The 19,110-nt window shown below is 43.5% G+C and overlaps 1 protein-coding gene across 1 annotated transcript; it reads right to left on the bottom strand.

Annotated features, from left to right (window-relative positions):
* Positions 1-635: 635 nt before the first annotated feature.
* hyal4 (hyaluronidase 4) lies at positions 636-15,613 on the bottom strand. Its single transcript, XM_076733587.1, has 4 exons — positions 15,477-15,613; positions 6,212-7,201; positions 4,280-4,369; positions 636-3,455 (listed from the first exon to the last, which is right to left on the bottom strand). Exons 2-4 carry the CDS (start codon positions 7,166-7,168, stop codon positions 2,955-2,957), a joined length of 1,548 nt encoding a protein of 515 aa, XP_076589702.1. The 5' UTR covers positions 7,169-7,201; positions 15,477-15,613; the 3' UTR covers positions 636-2,954.
* Positions 15,614-19,110: the final 3,497 nt, after the last annotated feature.

The raw sequence follows: 19,110 nt of genomic DNA, 5'->3' as shown, positions 1-19,110 counted from the left end.
GTTTTGTATTTTAATTCAGACGTTAATTCTCGTTGGTTTAATGGTGTTTGGTTTCCTGTGCAGAAGTTCTAAAATACTGCAAATGACTCCTAATGGATAGTTTTTCATTTGTTAAAACTCGTCTTGCTTTGTGGCTCATGAGTTCAGCCTGTATTCAGTGTCCAGAGATGGTGTCTCTGGTCAATGTAACCGGACCTGGTGGAGCCGTCTTCCGGCCTCCGTCACTCTTAGTTCTGCTGCTGATTGGATAAGAAGAGTTTTACCCAATTAGATATCCTTTGAAAGAGTCTTCAAACACTTCAGGAGCAAATTTAATGGCGTGAGGAAACTTCAGATGTGATATTTTTCACGTGTCATTGTTACAAAGCAGAGGACGTAATCTCTCTGTCCACACCTCTTCCTCTTTTCAGTCCTCAGAATTTGGACAGAAACCAGCTGGTAGATGATTCAGGTTTCCTGGTTTGTTGTTTTGGACGAAGATGTTTTTAAAGATGCTTTCTATCTATTATACAAAGAAGACTGAAAGTCTGCAGCTGTGCTAGCACCATCATACATGCAGAGCTTTTCCAACATGGCTGCCAGCAGCTCCCCTGAAATCCTCCTTTTTGTGCACAGAAGAGAAGAAACGCAGACGTACTGAAGAAAACTCTTTATTTGCAGTGCAATTACATTCAAATGACACTTTTCATGTGTTGCATAGTCCTCGTTGCATACTTGGTTTACAATCTTGAGAGAAAACACTAAGTGCAGGAACTCTTCAGACCTTCACCTGAAAGCTTGTTTGAGATGAAAGCTCTGGTTCGGTTTAAACCAGGATCAGTGTTACAGAGACTTGTGACGGATGCTACATGTTTAGCTTCCTGTAAAAGAGAAAGTTACAGAAACTCGACCTTCAGACCATCAGACATCAGGCTTCAGGTCCACCTCCGCTCTGGATTTTCACTGGGAGGAACTCAAAGGTGTTCAGAGAGTCAGTGTAAGGACACGAGTGGAAACGGACTTGCTCTCAGTGGCATAATTTGACTTAAAGACACATCTGAAATATTTCAACTGGAGCGGAAAAGGTCCTCCAAACTACGTAACATATCATCTATCTCTATCCAAAACGGCCGATATGATCCCTGTCTGCAGGACAAACCTGTTTGTCATTGTCTTCCAAAAAGATTGAAAAGGATTCATACGATTGTCTTCTGTTGTGTGATTTCATGCTTAAGGTTTGGCAAAGTTCAGGTGAAGAAAACTACTTGGTTAAGGTGAAAGAAAGACTGCCATCATGGTTAATGTGTACAATCAGCCATCCACCGTATCCAGCAGGACTTTTACACCAAACTGGACTGAACTTTGGTCTGAAATGCGCCTCCACAACATGAGTCCAGCATGATTCTGCCAATAACAGGAGGTGGAAGCTCTGATAGCATTTCACTTTAGAAGAGAACGATGGAACGATCTGAAACTGAAAACCACCAGTTTTGGTCAGACACAGAGAACCACAGAGAGCCACTGAGTCACGTTTTTAGATACAGTATGTGCCGTCTTTTACACCCATTCAGTGTTTCGTCATACCGACAGTCACGTCCATCAGCTTCAGAGGCAGAGACATGACCGCCTGGTCCACCATCTCATCAAGAACTGAACACATTTGATGTGATTCCTCTGAGTTGAAGTGACATCATTACCATGCAAACACTGAGAAGCAAACCCGATCATCTGTACTTATACTAATATCCATGTAGAAATGTATATTTTGAAACCAATAGCACCTACAACATGTGCACTCTGCATCCAAACAGGCTCAAACATGGCATTTCCTGGCAAGCTGAGTATAATGTAAGCAACAGTACAAAAAATATACACTTTGTGTGTAATGTCAAGTAAGGTACCAGCTTATTGTCGAGAAAAAAACAAGTTTCAGGCCATTAGACATAAACTAATGGCAATTCCCATGTCTTCATAAACACCACTGACCGAGAGTCCAACGCTAGTGATTATTTTCCTTCATATGGCTGTGTGGTAGCATTAGCACCCTTTGGTTTCCACTGGAAGCTGTTAAAAATAAAAAACGTGATCCCTCTGAGGGATCGTTGGCTCTGCAGGGACGCTGCATGGGCATCATGTCAAACCTCCACTTTGCCGAAGGTCACTCAGTCCAACAGTGTCGACATTTACTAATTAACATTCCTGGAAGAAGTGATGCAGTTGTTGGCAAATGAAGCAGTGCAGAGTGTTGCAGAAGTCAAATACTGTTCGCCTCTATCACAATTTACCAAACCTTTATCTGCCACCACGCCAAACCTCTGTGTCCGGTAAAGTGCCATCATGAAAAGGAAGTGTGTTTCTTTCAACAGAGCATCTGTCAGAGGAAGAAGGCTGCTTTCATTTCACATTGATCACCGTTAGTTAAAACGTTCCTCCTCCACTCAGCAGCGACCTCGATCAGTGTGTTGATCAGCTGAAGTTCCTCTAACAGCTGAGAGCGATCCAAAACATGGCCGTCGACATTTTCCACAAACATTCATGGTTCCCAGAGGATTAGCCCTGCTGGGGACATTTGAGGTTTCCAGTTAAATGTCTCAACAACTGTTAGATACATTTCCATGAAATTCTGCTCAAATATTTAAGACCACTGGATAAACTGGAGTCACTTTGGGATCCCCTTTTCTTTCCAGTGCCATCATCAGGTCAAAATTCCGATGTGTTCAATACTTTGGTTTGTGATCAAATACCTGCAGCTGATGAAACTACAAACTACGATTCAGTGGTCTGAAACCAGGTCAAAATAAGAAATGTTACTAAATCCAATCATAGTAAACAACATTTAGTCTTTAAAAGGGGGTGAAACAGTAACATCCTGCCTTCACATCCGTCCAAGTTCAGTCTGTCTCCATTCAAATCAAAGGCATCGACATCTGTACACAGCTGTGCTGACCAGTAACACCTGCTTTTCTCAGAGTGCATCATACGACCGTCTTTACTAACAATAAGTTCAACAGGAGCATCAGCAGCATCAGGTGAAGGCTGCAGGTGGTCAGTGGTGCCACGCTCTCCCCTCCCTCACACCGTTCACCCTGCTCGCCCTCCCATTCTGTCCACTGCTTCTTCTTCTCGTCCTCCTCCTTGTCCCCCCAAGGCCCGTCGTCCTCCCTCACTTTGTTGATGCTGTCGCAGCGCTCGCCCTCGTGGCCTTCGTAGCAGTGGCAGCGAAACCTCTCAGTCAGCAGCTGCAGCTCATGCTGCGAGTGCCACCCGGTGACGGCAAAGTCTCCATCGACGGTGAGCCGGATGTGGTAGCTTTCGGCACTTAGGTGGAGGTAATGGCGGGCGAGGGGGTCCCGGCGGACACAGCGGCCGTTCCCCTGGCACAGTAAGTCGCTACAGACCTCGGCAGCTTTCGTCACATTGGTGATGTACTGGCCCAGGCGGTGTTTCAGGAAGGCTTTGACCTTGCTGCAGTTATGCTGTGGAAACAAAACAACACATAACAGTCATGTTGGGCTTTGGTGGCTCGTGAAGGCCTGAACGCATCACAACATTGACATAAATGTTTAGCGGTGCCAAGTGACCAAACAGCAGTGGAACGGTTGTTTTAGTAGAGGCTCAGATGCTTCAACATCTGCAAGAAGACGCAGCAGATGTTCTACCAGTCTACAGCAGCAAGCGCTCTCTTTGATGCTGCCGTGTGCTGGGGATGGAGCGTGAGGCCGAGAGATGCTAACAAGTTCAACAAGCGGAAACGGAGAAGAAGATGCTGTCCAAGGTGGTCTCCCAACTCCTCCATGGCATGACATATACCCCCTGAGGTGTTCCACCAGGCAGCACAGGAGATCATCCTCACTCTGCTGCAGTGTGGACATCAGTGGACTGGGAGGCTGCTGAGGTCCTTCTGGACTCAAACTGGACTTGCATGCATTTTGCACACTTTATATAACATTTAACAGATATTCAAAAGAAAAAAAAACAGCAGCTGCAGATTCACAAAGGGACGCTCCCTGAGATGTTTCTGACTGGATTTCAACGCAGACTGCAGGCTGTGAAAACATGTGCATGATGGTTTTCAAAATGTCAGAGTAGTTTCACAACAGACACAGAGACCACATGATGTCAGCTTTCTATTGTCTGACTATATTTACTGCTGTGGTTTATGTGGAGTCCAAAATGAATGAAGTAGCTTGAGGAAAAACTGTTTTTCACATGAAAGTCCACAGACAGACTTTATCTGTCTCAAATTACACAAATAAGAACGTAATCGACAGTAAAGATTTTTGGGGCGAAGGACACCCACCCTGGATGAGGTCAGGTTCAGGTCTCCCCAGATGACGAATCCTGCAGCTCCCAGAGCAGCACTCTCCCCGATGGTGTGGATCAAGTCTTTCTGCAGGAAACACACATGTGCAGGCATCATCACACAGTCTGCCTCCGTCATTAACAAACATGATCATCTAACACACTTCAACCACAGCCGAAACATTCAACAAGTCCAGAACATGAAGGAAACGCTCATTTGTGATTTTATGCTAATGGGAAGTGGAAGTACAAGAAGATAAATTACAGAGCAAAACAAAAATGAATCTTTTCTATCACACGGCATTCAGTACATAATGATCATTTTCAATGAATCTGCAGGCCAGAAGGCAAAGGAGGCCACAGCACTGTAGGTTTGCATCCGGTGACTCTGAGCTGCTTTGATGTGGATCTCCACTAGATGGCAGTAGTCAATAAATTCAGAAAGTAAACTCCTTCAGTCAGCAAACAGCCCATGATGTGAAGAAAAGTACATCTTTATGTCAGAGATGTTACATGTTGTAGTATCTTTGATCAACATTTAGAGAAGCTGCATCAGTTTGATACGAAGGCTTCTGACACTTCATAACACGCTCCTACAACTGAAAACACAACAGCGATGGACAGTAACTAAAAACATTTGCACAAATCCTGCACATAGAGCAAGTACAATTTTATGGTACTTGTACTTTATATGAGTATATCCATTTTATAATTATATAGTTATCAATAATTATTAATTAGTCTATATTATTCTGAAGTGGGCCAGTCAGCACAATGAGAATTTCCACCTTTGGTACTTCAAGTATATTTTGATTACAATACTTTTGCACTTTTAAGTGAGTAAAATTTTAAATGCAGGACTTTTGCTTGTAACAAAGTTACAGAGATGGCAGAAATTTTAAGTTTGGGAGTCACTTCACTTAATATAAACCGCCCGGTCAACCTTTCTTTACCTGCAGCAGGTAGATAGATGTGAGCATGTTGTTAAAACTGTAACAAATCTAAGTGGACTTTTGCTTCAGTTGTGATGCTAATGTGTGTGCTAACATCATCAGTCCAGCTGAAGCAGCAAAATGAGTTCTTGTGTATTGGTCGTGTGTGTCAGCGTTGAAGCTAAAATGATGATAAGTTGACAGAGAAGTTGATTGAAGTGATGCAAGAAACTGGTGTTTTGAACTCATGACACAGTTGTTGGACTGTTGTAGTCGTCTGGTGGAACTCCACTTAGCCTTTACCGACCGTTCTTCACCTGCTCTTCACCTCTCGGTCGTAATTTTAAGTCACAGTGAAACAAGAGTCGGAGTGTCTTCAATAATGTGACATATATCTGAGCGAAGTCGGGATCATTCAGAAAGTCAGATCCTTTGGATTTGACTGGGTCGCTTCAAAGTGGGTGTGGGTCAGCTGTTACCACGTAAAAACAATTAAAACAAATCTCGGAAAAGAGTTAAATGACAGTCTTTAAGAGGGACTGCCTGTTTCTGCGAGGGATGTTTCCACCTTACGTCAGAGTTATCACAATCGGTAATGTTTTCACTGATAATACGAGTGATACTAGTTGGGCTGGTGTTGTCTGTCGCTGTGGTTGAACTGCACAAAGCGATCAGAACCACATGTGCTTTAATGTTGTTATTTGCTTTTTAGGAATCTAGAAAAACAATCCATGTAAGTGTTTTCTGATCCATTACCGCTATGATTCGGACAACTAAAGCCACTTAAAGTCTGGGAAAGGATTCTGGTCGTGGTTCAGGTTCCACATTCAACATAATGGAACTATAACAGGCTACAGGACTTGGACAGTGGACAATGTACGGAAACATGACGCTCAGGAAATGAACTGTTTTGTTGCATGCCAATAATGGTGATGGTAGAAAATAACCATCCAACCAGAGCTGACTATGCAGATTACATAGTTGTTCTGTGTTCTTACTGTGGTGAGGAAGGCCAGTGCCTCATCTCGGTAGCCCAGCCTCAGGTACACGTAGGTGGGGAGGTCGTACTCCTTAGAGGTAAGCGAGGCGACTCGGAGTGACTCGCGGATTCTGTGCTGGGAAAAGTGCAGGTTGCTGATGCTGTTGGTGTGAGTTTTCCTGATGGCCACAGAGGGGAAGAGCGCGGTGCTGCTGTTCCACAGCCATATCAGCTCATCGTTCCTCAGCCTCTCCAGCAGGGGGCAGAAACCCGTGTAGTTCTGCTCATGAAGGTTGTAGTTGTGGCAGTCAGGGTAGAGGTAGAAACCCCAAAGGGTGTTGGGGCGAAGGCGTATCCCCAGCTGGATAGTCCTCTGCATGAACGCTTTGGCGCTCTTCTCAAAGCGCCGCCTTGCTAGCTCCTCCACCTGCGCCTCCGTCACATTGACGTAGGCTTTGGCAGTCAGCTCCCTCGACTTGCGCCTGTAGATGTCTTTCTTGTGCCAGTTACGGCCCCATTGAGGCCGCCAGAGCTCCCAGTCAATGACGGCCAGGCCGCGGAAGTCCTCTGCAGGGATGAAGTGGTTGATGTCTTGGTAGGCCTTGAACAGGTGCAGGTCCAGGCTGCAGTTCTGCGGCAGGCCGCCGTGCACAGCTACGCCCTGTGGCGTGTAGTGTGGGTAGTAGCCCAGCCGGTTGGCGTAAAAGATGGTGACATTCTGGCCTGTCCAGTTAGCACGTGGGCTCCCGTAGATGTGGAAGAGGCGTTCAACGTTGGTAGTGATGTTGTACTTGATGGTGCACATGTCCAGTGGGGCGTTCCAGGCAGCGATGAAGGGCTTCCGGCCAATCAAGGGCAGCCTGGCAGGTTTCTGACCAAAGGCGGTGTGGAGCAGCAGGAGCAGCCAAGAGCAAATAAGGGCCACAGGTACAACGTGGTGGGAGGAGGATGCCCCGCCCACTGGCACTACAGGCATCCTGGGGTTCAAAAGGTGCAGCTGTCAATCATCCTGGAGAGATCAAGAGAGAGAGAGAGAGAGAGAGAGAGAGAGAGAGAGAGAGAGAAATGGTGGTATATTTCAGCTGTTGCAGACATGAGGGAAGACCTACCAAGAGACAACATACAGCATTTCCATCTTCCATTTTTGAGCAAACTCCTGAAATTTTATGATGATACACCAGGTTGTTGTAGATGTGACAATTTTTACAGAATCTGGCACAATAATGTGAATGTGTATCCCATCTCTCTATCCCATCTTCACTTTTCCCAACACATCTACTGACTGGACAGATTACTATGAAACATCACGTGATGGATATACAGTGCAAGGACTGCAGAGAACAGTTCCGATTGTTTGGGAATCTTCCTGCATCAGAACAAAATACTTACACATAAGATATCAGCAGACAAAATTTCATGAAATTTGCTCTGGAATCTGTTCATATATTGCTGTGAAATAAACTTTGCAGCATCTGAGGGGCAGTGTTAAGGCTTCGAGCACTTTAAAGAAAATCTTAAGTTTACGGGTGAATACTGAGAAATGGGATGTTTGGCATTTACCACGTGGGCTGACGCTGGTCGACACTGTGGCGTCATGTCTCCTGCAGAGATGCTGTCAGCCACACAGAATGAGCAGCACAGACTCTAAACTCAAAGCCTTTAATGACAGCATGAAGTGCTTCAGCCCATCTGCAGAAGTCTCTTCAACTTCATTCGACCTTTGACTGTCTTTATACTGGTCCCGTTCAATGAGTTTATGGAAGTCACAGCTGGATGAGCTCAACAGCTCCTCTGAATTTACTCCAAAGCGGTCATCCACGGCTTCTGTCATATAAATAAACATCTGCTTAACTATTCCCTCTGTTTGTGAGTGTTTAAGTGTTTGAGTTGCAGCACACTAGCGGATCATGAAAGCTTCAACATTTGCTTTTACATCTGATTTTATGAGCCAATAGTTTTTCCATGTTTGAGTGAGAACATCTGGGATGTATTCGGCATGCTGACGTCCTGCAAAGCCTCATATAAGAAAGTAAACCCTTATTTATTTTGCTGCTGTTGAAATTTTATTCAAAATTCTTGAGAGATCCCAATACATTTCAGAGAATCCAGAGTTACAAGACAGATAGATAGATAGATATTTCCTGACCACATTCCTGCTCCCCAGCTGATGAACCCTGTAGATTTTAATGACACCATGACCTTTCCAGCTGTGCCACAATCAGGACCAAATTTACATTCTCAGGAACCTCATTCCAGAGCTCTAAGTCTGCAAAATAAATCTGGTGTTGTGCTCCTTGATTTACTTGTCGGAGAAACAATCCAAAGCATTGCATTTTCATCTCCTGACTGTTGTTCTGCTCAGAGACATAAATAGTTCTAGATCCATTTCCATGGCACCTAGAGGTCAGAGGTCACAGGAAGGAAGTCAATTGACACCCAGGCACTGGAATGAGGACTTCAACTGGACAGACCGCTGCTGCTTTCTTGTCCACATCTAGTCCTCCTTTGACCAGAGCTGAAGCCTCAGGCCATAATGACAGGCTTCCCTGCCAAGCGTCTCAGTGTTTGCTGTCTCTGTGTCCCGTGTACAGCCGGCTGAACCAAACATCCAGTCAGAGACCAAACAGACCAATCAGATGCCTGAATTCTGGCAGTTCAGTCTGTTTTTTTTCTATGTTGTTCAGTGAAATCTGAAGGTTTATTTATGATTGTACCTGCCATGTGCTCGCACCTGAACGCCAGGTTTTAACCTCCCTGTTTGACTTTACTGAAGTTTTATAAAATAATCTTTATTTGTTGTAACATTAAAAAATAACTGCATAACATTCCATCTAATATTTTGACTCTTTGGATATTAAATCGTTTCCTTTGTCACCAAACTGCATCTGAAATGTAAACTTAAACTTTTATTATGTAATCAAATATGTAGAATTTCACACTGTTTTGAACTAAAGGAAAGAAAGTGTTCTACTTTGTTAGCAGGACCCTAAAACTTAACATATATGAATGTACCAGCGTGTCACTTCACCAACAGTGTGAATGCTAACACATTAGCATGACATCTACTGTCTAATGATTATTTTCATGATTGATTAATCTGCAGATTATTGTCTCAATAATTTAACAATGTGCGAAAGCATTAATGGCAGAGCTTTTGCTCATCACAGACCATAAATGCTAAGATGTTAGCATACAACCAACTGTCTTAAACAAAATATATGCGAAAGTGTTGGAGCCTACTCTCGGTTGACACTGTGAGTGCTAAAGCGTTAGCATAAGGTAATCATTAGTTAAAGTGTATTGAAAGTGTTTCTCTTCATAAAGATATAAGCTAGCATGTTAGCATGGAAAATACTGTCACTTAGAAATCATTAAAGCGTAGGATCGCAGGTCGTCTCATGTCATTTACCTTTTGATACTTCAGCAACAATCCACATCAACGACCACCTGAGTTCAAGTTCACCCTTCGCAACATACACCACCATTTTTAAACATGTCAATATAACAAGTGTTCTTCTAAACTATGATGTCTTTTGCCAGGCATTTAGGCATTTTTCAAAGGTTACAAAGCTGTTTGGTTTTCAGCTGTCTAGTAACAGTGTCATTACAACTTAATCCACTTTAACCAAGATCATACTGTGTTTGACACTCAGCAGTTCAGTCTGAAGCTAGCAGCACTTTATGATCTGTAGTTCATCGCGACAGCAGTACAGATGAAAATCAACACATCTGCAGCATTTATTTTTCAGAAAGTTTTAGTTTCATGTTCATTTAATCATGGTGTTCTGTAGTATTCTTTAGAAGTCCTGCCAAGCGTTATAATTTTGTTCTTTTCAAATCAAAGTGTTTTCCTTTCTTTGTGTTCCTGCCAGTTTTTGTCTGTAGGTTTGGGAATAATTTGACTGCTACTTTTTCAAAGCCAACTGTACTGCAGCGTTGCAGTAAACGTATGGACGGACGGATGGATAATGGTTCTCAGCTCGAGCAGAAACCACTTCCATCTGAAGCCTGGCAGAAAGCAGAGCAGACGTGATTGGATGATGGAATCTTTCAGATTTTGGTCTCTGTCAGTTTTCCGTTCAAGCTTGAAATCCTGATCCTGGTTGATCAACATCAAGGTGAGACAGATCTCTGTCCTCTGTGGTAACCATCATGGAACGCTGTTAATGTAAAATTATCTCTCAACATGCAGGACATGCTTCTAGCGTCAGAGTTATCATGATCAGCAAGATGTTACAACACTGTTAATATTGAACCATGTGCCCTTCTACGTTTCAGATGCATTTCTGAGTCGACCGTCTCGTGGAAATCTGTTAACAGAATCTTTTCTTCAGTACATGCATATTTAAAGCTTTATGACCAGATTTTTATGTGTTACTGTTGGTCACAGTAACACATACAACATAGTGCAGCTGACGCAAGAGCTTTTAGGCGCCTGTGAAGATAGCTGTATTGATTAAAATGGAAGCGTATCTGTTCCGCAGGGGAAGGAGAACAGAAGATTGTAATGTTGTGCTATCTTGACCAGGTCTCCTTTTGCTCCATCAGATTAATTTCTCATAAAAGTGACGTCTACAAATTGCTTGATTTATTTGACCAAAAGTCCAAAACCACAGGAGGACTGAAACAGTAAATCCATTGTCAAAGTAGTGGCAGATTAATTTTCTGTCTGACCGACCGATCGTCTCAGCTCCGACCGCAAGAGGAAAACCTTGGTCGTCAAAGTGCTTGAACAAATGACACCCGTGCTGTGTGAGCTTCATGTGAGGACGGTCTCCTGGCGAGGATTCAAAATGAGGCTCAAACTGGTCAGATCAACGGAGCCTGAGTTCATCATAGGCACAAATACCTGCCATGAAACCACCGCCTGGGTCCACCTCAGAGGCTGAACTGGATCGAGCCTAAATGTGCGCTGGTCGACCACGATAAAACTCGAGAGCAGCCTCAGATTAAACATATTGGAGTTCATGTTTAAAGTTTGGCTTTGCGTCAAAGTGATTTTTTTATCCAGAGGGGTTTGGAGCCACGGGACAGTCTGGCATCGATTAAGATAAGAGTTTGTTGATGTCTGTGGTTCTTGTGGAATGGCTCCGCTCATTCAACAAAAACAAGAAAGAGACTCTCTAATTTTCAGTGTCTCTGTTGGAAAAATGGGGTGAATTTGAGCCATGGTTGCCAATGTCTGACGTTTCTCAGCAGTGTCCCTGAACCAGATCACAAAGGGCAAAGGTCAAGAGGAAGTTACACTACTTTGCGGTTCTCTGTGACTCTGGATGACCGATAAGCTCATGATTTCTTATCTGTGTTTTCACACAAGGACTGAAGCAACACCAGCTTTTATCGTTGGTCTCACTGCTACCGTACGACCTCGACAACTTCAGCAACCTGAGGAGCTCATTTCTCTCCAGCTACTCCTGGAACATGCGGCAACTTCAAGCCCAAAGAAAGCACGTTGAGCTCAGAAGTAAATGAAGCTGACAGTTTGATGGAGGCACTTCTAAAAGGATGGAAAGGCGAAAACACTCTGAGCACATTCAGAGATGCCAGGAGAGCGAGAAGCATGTCCTCAGTTTGATGTTTGGGAATCCAGCCGAACCCCTGATGGAGGGCCAAGGATCGGGAGCCAGATTAGCAGATTCCCTCATATACACCATCTGCCATGTAAATATGTTCCAACACCGACCTGTCGTCACCAAGTCATATTACTACTCACTCTGAGTCTCTTTCTGACTGCTTTGAACGCCATGACAGCATTGAACGTTTCATGCTGCTGTCAGTAAATTAACAGAACTCTAGACCTGCACATACAAATGGATACCATTCAATACCATTCAACTCTCTATAGGAATGCACTGGAGGGTTTTCCTGGGAAAAGGGCACTCAGAAAAACCGAAGGTGTGATTTGGAAAATGCTCATCAGAATTGATACCTGCTGTCAACTATTGTTAGTTTATTTCATCAAACATGGAGAATTCCCTGTAGTATTGTTCCAAATCATTCCAATTTGCAGCAAACACTCGAAGTTGGCCCAAGTCCATCCCTGTTTCTTCATCTTACCACGTTAGCTAAAATCAGTATGTAACAAAAAATGACCATGAAATGGTCCTAATGAAATAGATGCATAAAGAAACCATACAGTGGTGCTCTTTGTTCAGTTATAGAGCTTGACCTCACAGCATGAAGCACATCAGATCTTTTCCACTTTCAACTACACTTATTAAACAAGCTCCATTCACAAGATTCAGGCCTTGTGCAGGACACGTAGTATACATGACAGATAAAAGATCTGGGGCTGCAACTAATTATATGTAAACTAATCCTTTGTGGTATTGAATAATCCACAGAATAATATTAAGTTATTCCATAAGATGTCACGTCCATCACAAGTTCCCTAAGTTCAAGGTGACATCCTCAAATGTCTTGTCTTAGACATAAGACGAAGGAGGGCAGCAGATCCTCACACTGCAGAAGGTCCAACCAGAGACAATTAGTGTTTTCATGCCATCATTTATAAAATAAGTGATTGATCACTTACCAAAGGTTTTGGTTGGCTACCAGACCCAAAGCATCAGTATTTGATGACCTGGAAATGAGACTCACCAATCAGCTCTCTCTGATTGGTTGTTTTCATTCGGTGGATTTTTGCAAATGCCAGTAGGAGCACTGGGAGGAGCCAGAGGAGGCTGAGGTTTTCACAGATTATCTGTCTCATGTACAACTAGCAGGTTAAAATGACCGTTTCAGTGAAAACGGCAAAAAAAAAAAGAAAAAAAAATTATAGAAGTTTCCTACTGAGGCTTTAACGGTCTGCAGTCCTACAGGCAACATCCTGTAGTGTATCCTGATAGGTGGACAACCGCTCTACCTCTTATCTTGCTGCCCTTATCACGTTCTTACTTAGGATCAGGACAACATGACTTTCAATGTGTGTTGCATTTCGTCACCAAAATCATTAGGATTCGTCCTCAGGGCACCTTGAATTATTGCTCTTGACCAAAGTTTTGGATGAACCAACTGCCTGACAGTATCATCAGTGGGATCCTCTGCTGGCTAACAAAAAGAAAAAGTCCTGGTGATTTCATCTTCACACCATGAAAACATCATATCTGAGCACAGTTCAGCTGTCCTGAAGGAGCCTTGTTTTCAGCCTAAGGAGCATGTTAAAGACTTTATACAACAGTTAATCCCGTCACATCATGGCTTCATCATACAGCTCAGCCCATGTGATACTTCAGCTGAAAATTAACCATGAATATCCAAAACTGGACTGTAGCTCGTCATCTCCATCATCTCTTCAACCACTCAGTAACATGACTCTGCAGCAGGACTTTCCACAGTGACACGAAGCTGGTCGAACCATGTTAACCAGAGCAAAGGGAACCATTTTAACTTAAATATTCCTGGTGACCAAATGTGGTCATGATTCATGTTCCTCACACGAGAGCCTGAAAACAAAAGCTGGAGAACAAGAGCCACCAGGGCTGAAATCTTTCCACTGAGTGGAGCCAGAGCTAATGACAGCGCCTGGTGAGCACCGAGGCTCCAGGAAGCACTCTGCCAGGGCGAAGGCGATTGGTGAGTTTATGGTGGATTTGTCAGATGAAGAAAACAGATGGATGATCTCAGAGGAAGAGAGAAGACAGAAATGATGGAGATGAAAATAATGAAAGGGAGGCAGAAAAATTACTTTCTATCCTGAATCTGACGTTTTTCAAAGGGAGCTACGTGATCTTGACTGCCTTTGTTTATTCATCCTGTTGGTTAGTTTGGCCGCTGTTGAGGATGGAGAGACCACATGACAAAGTCAGACCAAAGGAGCACGATGGAGAATGATTTTTTATCAGCAGAGACAATGGAATGATTGTTTGAAACTTGAGAGTTTTCAAGCATGTTTTTATAAGATTTTCATCTTTAACATCAAAAAGATTTTCAGCTGTGAGCTGCTGCTCCAACAATGCTGGATGTTTGAGGCAGAAATCAATATTTGAGAGTCATTAAAAACACACTGTTGGGTAACTTATACTAATATACCATCCAATGATGGTAGAAAATATCATGTATTGTTGCAGATTAAAGGCCGTGCGTACCTACACAGGTGTTTGTCATCATTAGACCCACCTTAAACTTCTTGTATGACTACTTTTACCTAACTGAAGGATCTGGATGATATTTGCCATCAAATTGGCAGCTGATATATTGATCTGGCTCAAGAGTGAATCAATGTGTTATTGAATGGGTTCAGAGACTAAAGCTGGTTAACAGTTATTAATGAATATTGATATGTTGCTTGTTTTCATAAATTCAGGCACTTTAATGGCATTTTATACCATTCTATAAGGTTACTTGTTCCCTATAGGAATCATTAAAGTGCAACTGAAATGACCACAGTGCTCCACTCTGACGTCTTCTTATCATGTAATGTGATGATCAACTATGAAACCTGACCTGATTCTCCATATATATCCATATATATGATAAGACGTCATTATAATCTCTTTAATGGAAGACGTTCTCTGCGCATCAGTCACCAGAATCCCTGAATGAAGCACCTGAGGCATCCTTCAGATTAACTGCACGGCTTAATGCACAATCCTGTCAGCCAATCAAGACTCCCAGCTTCAGCTTTTGATCTTTAACCCCAGACATGTTAACCCTGTGACTGTCTGTGGAGGGCAGACTGAAAAACAACACGCTCCCATAAACAGAGCAGAACTTTTTATGGTCGGCTGTGATGAACTTTGATCCAGCTGCTCTCGCTGACACTCCTCGAAAACCGTGACCTCCCGTGTTGTCGGCTTTTCTGACTGTTTACTGCAAGTCGTTATGAGTCAGAGCATCTGCTAAATGACTGAAACTCCACCTAAATGGGACCTTTCATGTCTCCATTACTGATGTGCAGCTTTTGAGCAGGACGTTCGTCCTTGTTGGGTAAAAACGCCACTCAGCGGCTTCAAAATGTGCTGCTGTGTGTCTGATTTCTAAATTAGAGAAACTTTCTCTACTGTGAGGGTATTGTTCACAGTCAGCCAACATTCCTGGCATGACAGGGCGCTCCCCCCTCCTTCCCCTTCCTGCATCACCCAAAACAGACGCTCAAACCATGTTGTAACACCCAGGGTTGCCGCCTCCCTCAGGGTTTAAAAATACACTTTATTTTCCTCTTTGTGCAGCAAAACAAAAGCTGCTCAGAAGTCAAACTTGATTTTCTTGGCCTGATAAAAATGAGAAAAATAAGCTTTCACCAGCAAACTGGAGAAACTCTGTACCTGAGTTTAACAGCTCACCTGTAGATGCTGCACACCGACCAATAATTAGCAGTCTGGGGGAGGTGGGGGTCTCTTCTTCGGGGTCACCGCAGGGGTCATGGCGGCCCTCTGCGCCGTACGTCCGAAAGGTTTGCGTTCATTCCTTCTGTCAGTCTGAAACACAAGCCAGTCATCCACACTTATATAGAGCCCAGAGAGGAGAAGAGAAGGAGGAGAAAACGTCACCGCAACACGGCGATTAGAGAGCAGAGAGGGAGGGAGGGGGTGAGAGACATAGAGACACACTGCAGAGAGAGAGAGAGAGAGAGAGAGAGAGAGAGGTTTTAAATCCCTGAGAGTTTGAGCTCCTCTGAGGTTTGATCCTCTCTGAAAGAAAAGTCTCAACTCATCCACTTCAATCAGCATCAGACAGGAAGACGCACGTAAACATGCAGCAAATGTCCACGTGCACGCGTGTGCGTTCATGTGTGTGTTCATACACATCGACAAAAAAAAAAGTGTTTTTAAGGTGGACGGAGCAGGAGAAAGGGGATTCAGATCCAGTCTCAAGGATGCCTGTTTTTGAGTGCAGGGTCATGAAGTCCTCAAACTGCTCAGACTAAGGGAAAGTTTGAACGTCCGACATGTACAAAATAAGTGGATTGTAAGTGGAGACAGCTGTTTCTGAGGTCAAGCTCAATATATTCGTATTCCTTTATTTGTAGGAAAACATGTAGTTTCAAATCTCTGGAGCTGCAAGTTGAGCATGTTTCAGATGTTTCAGCTTGAGGAAAACAAAACTGGCCCTTATCCCCAAACTTCATGAATATTCTTCATAAAGAAAGCATCTCTGTCTCGTTTTAATGGCTGGAAAGAGGATTTGCTGCTCAAAAAGACGCTGAAATATATGAATTAATTACAAAAATATTAAGTTCTGATGTCTATAAATGATGGCCAACATATATTTCTGTTATTATTGCTCCTGTATTATTACTGTATATAAGTATGTAAGTACTGGGACACTAAAGACCAAAAAACACCCACATTTAAGGGTTAAAGGTCCCCTGTGGATTTTCTGCCATTAGTTACGTTACTGATAATGTTTTGTGGGGTTCTGTATTGTTTGTCCTTGTAAACAACGACCAAGGCACATGCAGGTGATGCCAATGGTTTCGCACTCTTCCTCTGGCCTACAGGTGGCAGTAATGTGCCGAGAAACTTAATTAATGTGTCCGCAAATGGCAGGAAGAGGAAGCCAGTGAACGTGTATGTTATTGTTTTATGAGGAGAAAATACATCCAACACCTTTATTAAGCCTCGAGGGTTCACACAGATCGTAGAGTAACACTGAAAGTAAATATAAGCTCTTTGTTTGTTTGTGTACTTTAATGAACTGCAGATGTTTGACCACGAAAACTGATCCTGAAAGCTGTATGTGGTTGAAATATGAAGCATTCAGTTCGTTTGTTCATGTATTGAACAGCTTTTTTTTTTTTTTTTAAACATTAAAGGTGCATTTCCTGATTTCATTTTTGACATTTTTGATGCTGCACAAACTGAAAACTGAACTCTGAGTGGTGAGAACAGAAGCTTCATCCTGAAACGGGCAACACATACTGCATGTGCAGCGCCGCTTGCACCACTAAACGCATGTTTGTACTGCTTTCTCTCTAGTTTTGCAGAACATTTAAATGAGAAATGTAATACAATACCTGGCAGTCTGCTCCTTCAAGACCAGTTTAATAAGTGAAACCACATAAACTCAAAAAGCCCTGAGAAAGTCTGCAGCAGCAGGAAATCAAAGCTGTCACATGACAACGTACGTCTACTAATTTCTCTGTCAGAATATATACGGGGCCGATCTAACGAGCATCTTCATCTCGGTGTATTTCTTAATTTGTGTCCTCGCTCCTCGCTGCAGCGGAGTGTCACTGTGCTGATTAAATGACATGACATGTGGCCCCAGCACTTAAACCCAGCCCGAGCTGAGATTCCAGTGGTTAACCGCACATATTCACAACCAGAAGACAAAAGTCGCAGTGAACTCCGTCCCTGCGAGTCTCTCTGTTAAATATATGCATGGATTTTCTCTTTTTAACTTTTCATACCGGAGAAATATGTCATCCAGCTAGACGCCGTCTGCAGTGATTTTCATCCACAGTGAGAAACACAACACAGCTTGTATTTTTTTAATGGTACACAGTGATGAAAACGGGCTAATTAACATCTATGTTTATTCAGTATGAGCTTTGAACAGCAGAGCGTGATTGCATGCTGAGAAGCCTGGAGCAGTTTTTCTATTGTGTAATGACCTCATGACCTCTGTCTTTCTATGAACTGTTCGTTCTGTGTCTGCTAAAGTTCAGAGTTACAGGACGAGGCCGGACTCGTCAGAACGTCTAACGAGGCCGTTAAATGTGTAGAACGAGGGTCGAGAACAGATAAGGATGAGGCTGCACGGTGTGGGATGACGTCGCTCGGAAAGATCCATTTCTGCGGCCATTATGTTTGTCTTCATGTGCTGCTCGGCGGCTGACTTTCAGAATGGAGGAATTTGATGAGCGCACACGATTATGTTGTCATGTCACACTGTAAATTACTCACAGTGCTCGCTGCTGTGCTTTGCTGATTTCACGGCCCTGAGCCCTCGTCAGCCGGATTATTGTCGGATGTCCGGCCGCTCCTGCACAGAGAGTTACTTTATGGGTCGTCTGTAGCTCGCTACCTAGCCTACCGCTAGGCTACCGCTAGGCTAGGCTGCTTTGAGTCAGTTTATGGTTTGTGTTTCAGAGATCTATCTCATGCACAGAGATGGACCTGATTTCCATCTTCTCATGTGGTTCTGGAGAAGAGAGGGAACAAGACGGTTTATATAAATGCCTTCTGTTTTTGGTTTTGTGTGTGTGTGTGTGTGTGTGTGTGTGTGTGTGTGTGTGTGTGTGTGTGTGTGTGTGCGTTTCCTTGAAATCACCAGTTTCTCTGAGCCAAGCTCAGATGTTTTTCCTCTCCTGGATAATCAGCGATCAGAGACTCCCTCAGATCTTCTCTCTGGACTCATCAGGTGCAATTTTCTCTAATTTGCTCCTGGCGCTCACCTTCCAATTTAGTCTTCTTTAAAACAAATGCATGCATGCACGCACACGCACACACACACACAAACACACACACACAAACACACGCACACACACACACACACACACACACACACGGTGTTTGTTTCATTGCCAGGCCAAAGGTCGAAGCTGCAGCGGAGGACAGTTTGACGGTCAATCAGACGTTCCGGCGGTTGCGACGGGCTGTGGGTGGTAATTAGATGCTCTGAGCTTCTGTGTAGGAACGGCATGAGAGAGCAGTTTGCTGAGAGTGACTACAAATCTGAGCATTGTTTGGCAAAGTAATTTGTCTTTGAATGCGTTTTCCGTTGCTTGGCAGCAACATGTCATTTAAACTGAGCCGTGCGCTTTGTTTGGGAAAATGCTCATTTTTCTCTCTGCGTGCAGCAAACTCTCCCTCAATAACTAAAGGCTGTTTTCCATCAAACCAGGAACCAAAGAGTTCAGGAACTACAAAAGTCCCTCAGCCGTTAAATTCGACTGATGATGAGGTCAATAAAAGGTTTGACACGCGATGAGACGACAACGCAGTGTGAGTGAGCTGAAGCTGTCGTTTCCTT

The sequence above is a fragment of the Chaetodon auriga genome, chromosome 6, assembly GCF_051107435.1.
Source record: "Chaetodon auriga isolate fChaAug3 chromosome 6, fChaAug3.hap1, whole genome shotgun sequence".
NCBI lineage: Eukaryota > Metazoa > Chordata > Actinopteri > Chaetodontiformes > Chaetodontidae > Chaetodon > Chaetodon auriga.
This window is presented reverse-complemented; position numbering and strand designations above follow the sequence as displayed.

What these genes read in the sequence shown, in the direction of transcription:
- hyal4 (XM_076733587.1), bottom strand. Translation starts at nt 7,168, where the DNA reads ATGCCTGTAGTGCCAGTGGGCGGGGCATCCTCCTCCCACCACGTTGTA. An exon ending in CACTGGCCTTCCTCACCACA is followed by an intron (nt 4,370 to 6,211) that starts GTAAGAACACAG and finishes TGTTTCCTGCAG; the next exon opens with AAAGACTTGATCCACACCAT. An exon ending in TGAACCTGACCTCATCCAGG is followed by an intron (nt 3,456 to 4,279) that starts GTGGGTGTCCTT and finishes TTGTTTCCACAG; the next exon opens with CATAACTGCAGCAAGGTCAA.